Raw genomic sequence first — 3,963 nt, 5'->3', positions numbered from 1 at the left:
ATGAACATTTTATAAATTCATGCAAAATGTATAACAAATAAAATACTTAGATCACATTTTGATCAAGCTTTAAAAATATAATGAATATTTTATTATATTGACCAAATACAATAATTAAAATTATATGTATAGAAATAAAAGTGTAATATAGTATTATTATTTTATATCATTTGTCAATTAATTAATTAATTAAAAAAAATTTCTAATATTTCGTAGTGTATATAAATGATATAAAAAGGCTTTATTCATATATTGCGAAAAATAGGTTTTTATCAACAATGAAATCCATATTCTAATAATTTTTAGAATAATTATTACAATGATTTTTCAACAATATTGATTTAAGTGATTAGACAATGTGATTTTAGCTCCTTTATGCGCGCAAAGATTAGCACGCATCCACACTCTCGTGCACATGCGCATAAATTCTTGTTTACGCATACACACACGCATGCACACATATATATATATATATATATAAATATATCAAAAAGTTACAGCTATGTTTTAACGTTGTGAATAACTGGCATTCTTTTTAATTACACTATCAAAAAATTTTAATTAGAGTAGGACAATTTTGGAAGACGAAGGTGTTCAAATTAGTAATATAATATCTATTTAAATCAGATTTCTACAATTCATTAAAAATAAGTTTTTCCACTTTTTAAACGTAAGTTGTTTTTAAAGTTTGCGTCTTTTCTTGATAAGATACGATTTAGCGTTAACATTATTAAGATAAAGTTATTATAAAGATAAATATCTGTTTAGCTTTATTTAAATAAACGATCGTTTTTGTTTGATGTAAGTTCAAATCGTAGATATTGTATTAAATCATAATTTATAAATGCATTACGAATAAGATAATAATTGTTCAAAAACCCACAAAACAGTGTATTACAAACAAGTCGTTTATTGAACTGAAACGAAGGTTTCATAAACATTCATTTAAAAATTCATTATAAAACAATACTATTGACTAATATAAACTTATAGTAGATATAGTAACATTTTAATAATACAGTGTTAATATTTTATTATAAAAAAACTTGGAAATCGTCATGATTTTAATTTTTGTATTATTTGGTTGTATTAATTGAAATTGTAACAATTTTCATTATAGTTATTGTGAAGCAATTATTGTCTTATATATGTGATAATTGAAATTCTAAATTCACAAATAAATATTTATAAAATAAAAAATGTTTACATGTGTATATGCAATACAAATGTGAATATACATTTTTCAAAACTAAAACGAAAATTCAATAATATTTCCATCACGCCATTATATTTATTAATGATATTCTATTTAATTAAACCGATTGATCAAACTCAGCCCCATAAGCTTTCTGAGTCCTCTAGCTCTAATATTCTCAATTCTGCAATTTATAATACGCGCCAAAAGGCAATAAAAGGAAGTTGATCGTCTTATCCATTGGTGATTCAATGCAGGACCATAGACTATAGTAGCGCGGCATCACTTCGCACTGCTCCCGGTGATCAGTAAATTTCAACAGTTCCTTTGAGATAGATCGTACACAATGTTTTTGAATCCAGCGTTTTTTAAGGTTATTTTATAACATTTCTAATATAATAATTCCTGTTTTAATTGTACATAGATAAATGAAAATGGCAGATGATAAATTAATAATGGAAGTGGATAATCAAAGTGAAGATGGAGAAATCAAAAGAAGCCCAGGAAAAGACTAGTAAGTAACATATTCATTTATTTCTAGGTTATAAAGCCATTTTATTTATTTTTCAATAATTCGTTTATTTTATATGAAAATGATTGCATTTTACAATTATATATATAAAATTCAATTTAGAAGATAATTATTTAAATGCAAATAGTTCATTTTTATGTTAAGCTTGAGTTAATGTGCTTTAGTTACCATAGTTATGTATTTGCCTTAAAAGATTTATTAGTTTTTCATTGTTGCACAAATTAAAAAATTTTTATTTGAAACCATGTATTATTCAATTAATTATTAATTTACAAATTAACGATACCTTGGACTAATAAAAAAAAGTTACTCAAAGTCAGAAATTTATTTTATTTTGAAAATAATATGTAAATTTTGAAATACATAATATGTACTATTATTTTATAAACAATTATTTTGCAAAGAAAATTTATAATTAATGACTTAATGATATTTCTTTAAATGTACATGTTAAAAGGTTATTTTAATTTTTAGTTATTCAATCAAACCAAATTAATGAATGAAATTATTAAGTTAAATAATTATTCGTATTATTTTTAAACTTATTTTTAATACTATACCAATTGGTTATTCAATTATTAAACGATATATCAATGAATTCATTAGACTGAAATCTATTTAAAATTAAGTAAATGTGCATATACTTTGATTTAAGTTTATGAAGTTAGATGAATTATATATTATATATTTCTTATATTAAAGCTTTTAGTATACGACAATTTAGTGGGCAATTAGTTCTATTAAATAGATAGATTAGAGATTGTAATTTGTATTAAATAAAATTGTGTTATCCCTACGATAAGTAAGTCTTTAATTTAAAAATATTTAATGATAACAAGCAATAATTACATGATAATTAAAAAACTCGATATATCGCAGATTAAATTTATATGTTTCTATATAAAGTATATAAAATAATAAAAAATTCATTATTAATATCATGGTATATATTATCCTGAAAAATATAAATATTTTATTATGCAAAATTAGTTTCTAATAACTATGACAAATCAATAATTTAAAATGATTTTCTGACATTTCCTGTAAATATGTTTAAAAGTGTGCGTGTGTGTGTGCGCGCGCGCGCGCGTGTGTGTTTATATATGCTTTATTATTAAGTTAATTTCAAGCATCCATATATTTGCCTTTATTTGGTTAGTCTATTAAGTTTGAAAGTATATTTTTAATCTTTGTTTAATCAAATTTTTTCTTAAATGTTTACACATTCATTTGTAACATATAAAATAAATAAATGCATGAAAAATGTTAAAATATATAAATAACTAAAAAATGTGTTTAAGTGTTATTTTAATTGATGAATAGTTGAATATTATGTTTAGAGAATAATATTAGCCGGATTATAAGTGTGCAATTACTAAATAAGTAATTCATGTTGATAAACTAGATATCTGCTCATTGAATCAAAGTACTCTCACTTTATAAATATACTGCATGTACTTACCGGTAAAGTTGTGTGCATATATATGAACATTTATCATCGCATTCTGAACATTAGTCGCTTCAGGTTCTGCGTCAGTTATAACTGCAAAACTCACATCATTCCATCACATCGCTGGTAGAATGTTAAAAAATGCCAGTTACTCAAAAGTCCGCACCAAGGTATTTTAAAAGAAGCTAGAGTTTACTAGCAATGACGAACAAATATTTATATTTCCGTATGAAAGTGAGAATATTAAATATTAGGTTATGTTGCCGGGGTGAAAAAGCAGTCTCCCTATTCTTAATTAAGCCATTAACATAAAAATTATAAGACTAACAAAACCTATTTAATGCACCTAATTTGGTGTCCTGGTGTGCTGACCTTTTGTAATTATTATTTAACATTACTGGTGTTTGGACCGCGAAAATTTATCACCTCGTTAAACAAGAACGCAATTCTATTCTTACCGATTCACTACGATTTGGAATTATTCTTAATTTTGTGTTTGTGTGTGTGTTCTCTGGTGAAGTTTCTCAGAGGAAGAAGGCGCAGACACGGCGGACTCCTTGGATATAAAGCCGCCGCAGGCGGTGGTGCGGCATCGTAAGGCCACCTCCCACCGAAGGGACAAACGCTCTGACCGGGGTGGCGAGCGTAGGGAGGACAAAGAACGCAAGTCCAGGCATCATGAGCGAAGCGAGGATAATAGGCACAGGGACAAGCACAGCAGACATCGTCGACACGAAATGGACTTGTCAGAGAAATCTAGGCGCTCCGAACCAATCAAAAGGGAAA

At 26.3% G+C, this 3,963-nt stretch overlaps 1 protein-coding gene across 1 annotated transcript in view; it reads left to right on the top strand.

Annotated features, from left to right (window-relative positions):
* The first annotated feature begins 1,522 nt into the window (after window positions 1–1,522).
* Pitslre (cyclin dependent kinase 11B pitslre) overlaps window positions 1,523–3,963 on the top strand; it is a 9,720-nt gene continuing 7,279 nt past the window's right edge. The window contains exons 1-2 of the mRNA XM_011499194.1: window positions 1,523–1,709; window positions 3,698–3,962. Coding sequence (XP_011497496.1) covers window positions 1,624–1,709; window positions 3,698–3,962 — 351 coding nt within the window. The 5' untranslated portion in view covers window positions 1,523–1,623. The remainder of the gene's footprint in view (window positions 1,710–3,697; window position 3,963) is intronic.

The sequence above is a fragment of the Ceratosolen solmsi genome, unplaced genomic scaffold (assembly GCF_000503995.2).
Source record: "Ceratosolen solmsi marchali unplaced genomic scaffold, CerSol_1.0 scaffold2, whole genome shotgun sequence".
In the NCBI taxonomy this organism is placed as follows: Eukaryota; Metazoa; Arthropoda; class Insecta; order Hymenoptera; family Agaonidae; genus Ceratosolen; species Ceratosolen solmsi.
This window is presented reverse-complemented; position numbering and strand designations above follow the sequence as displayed.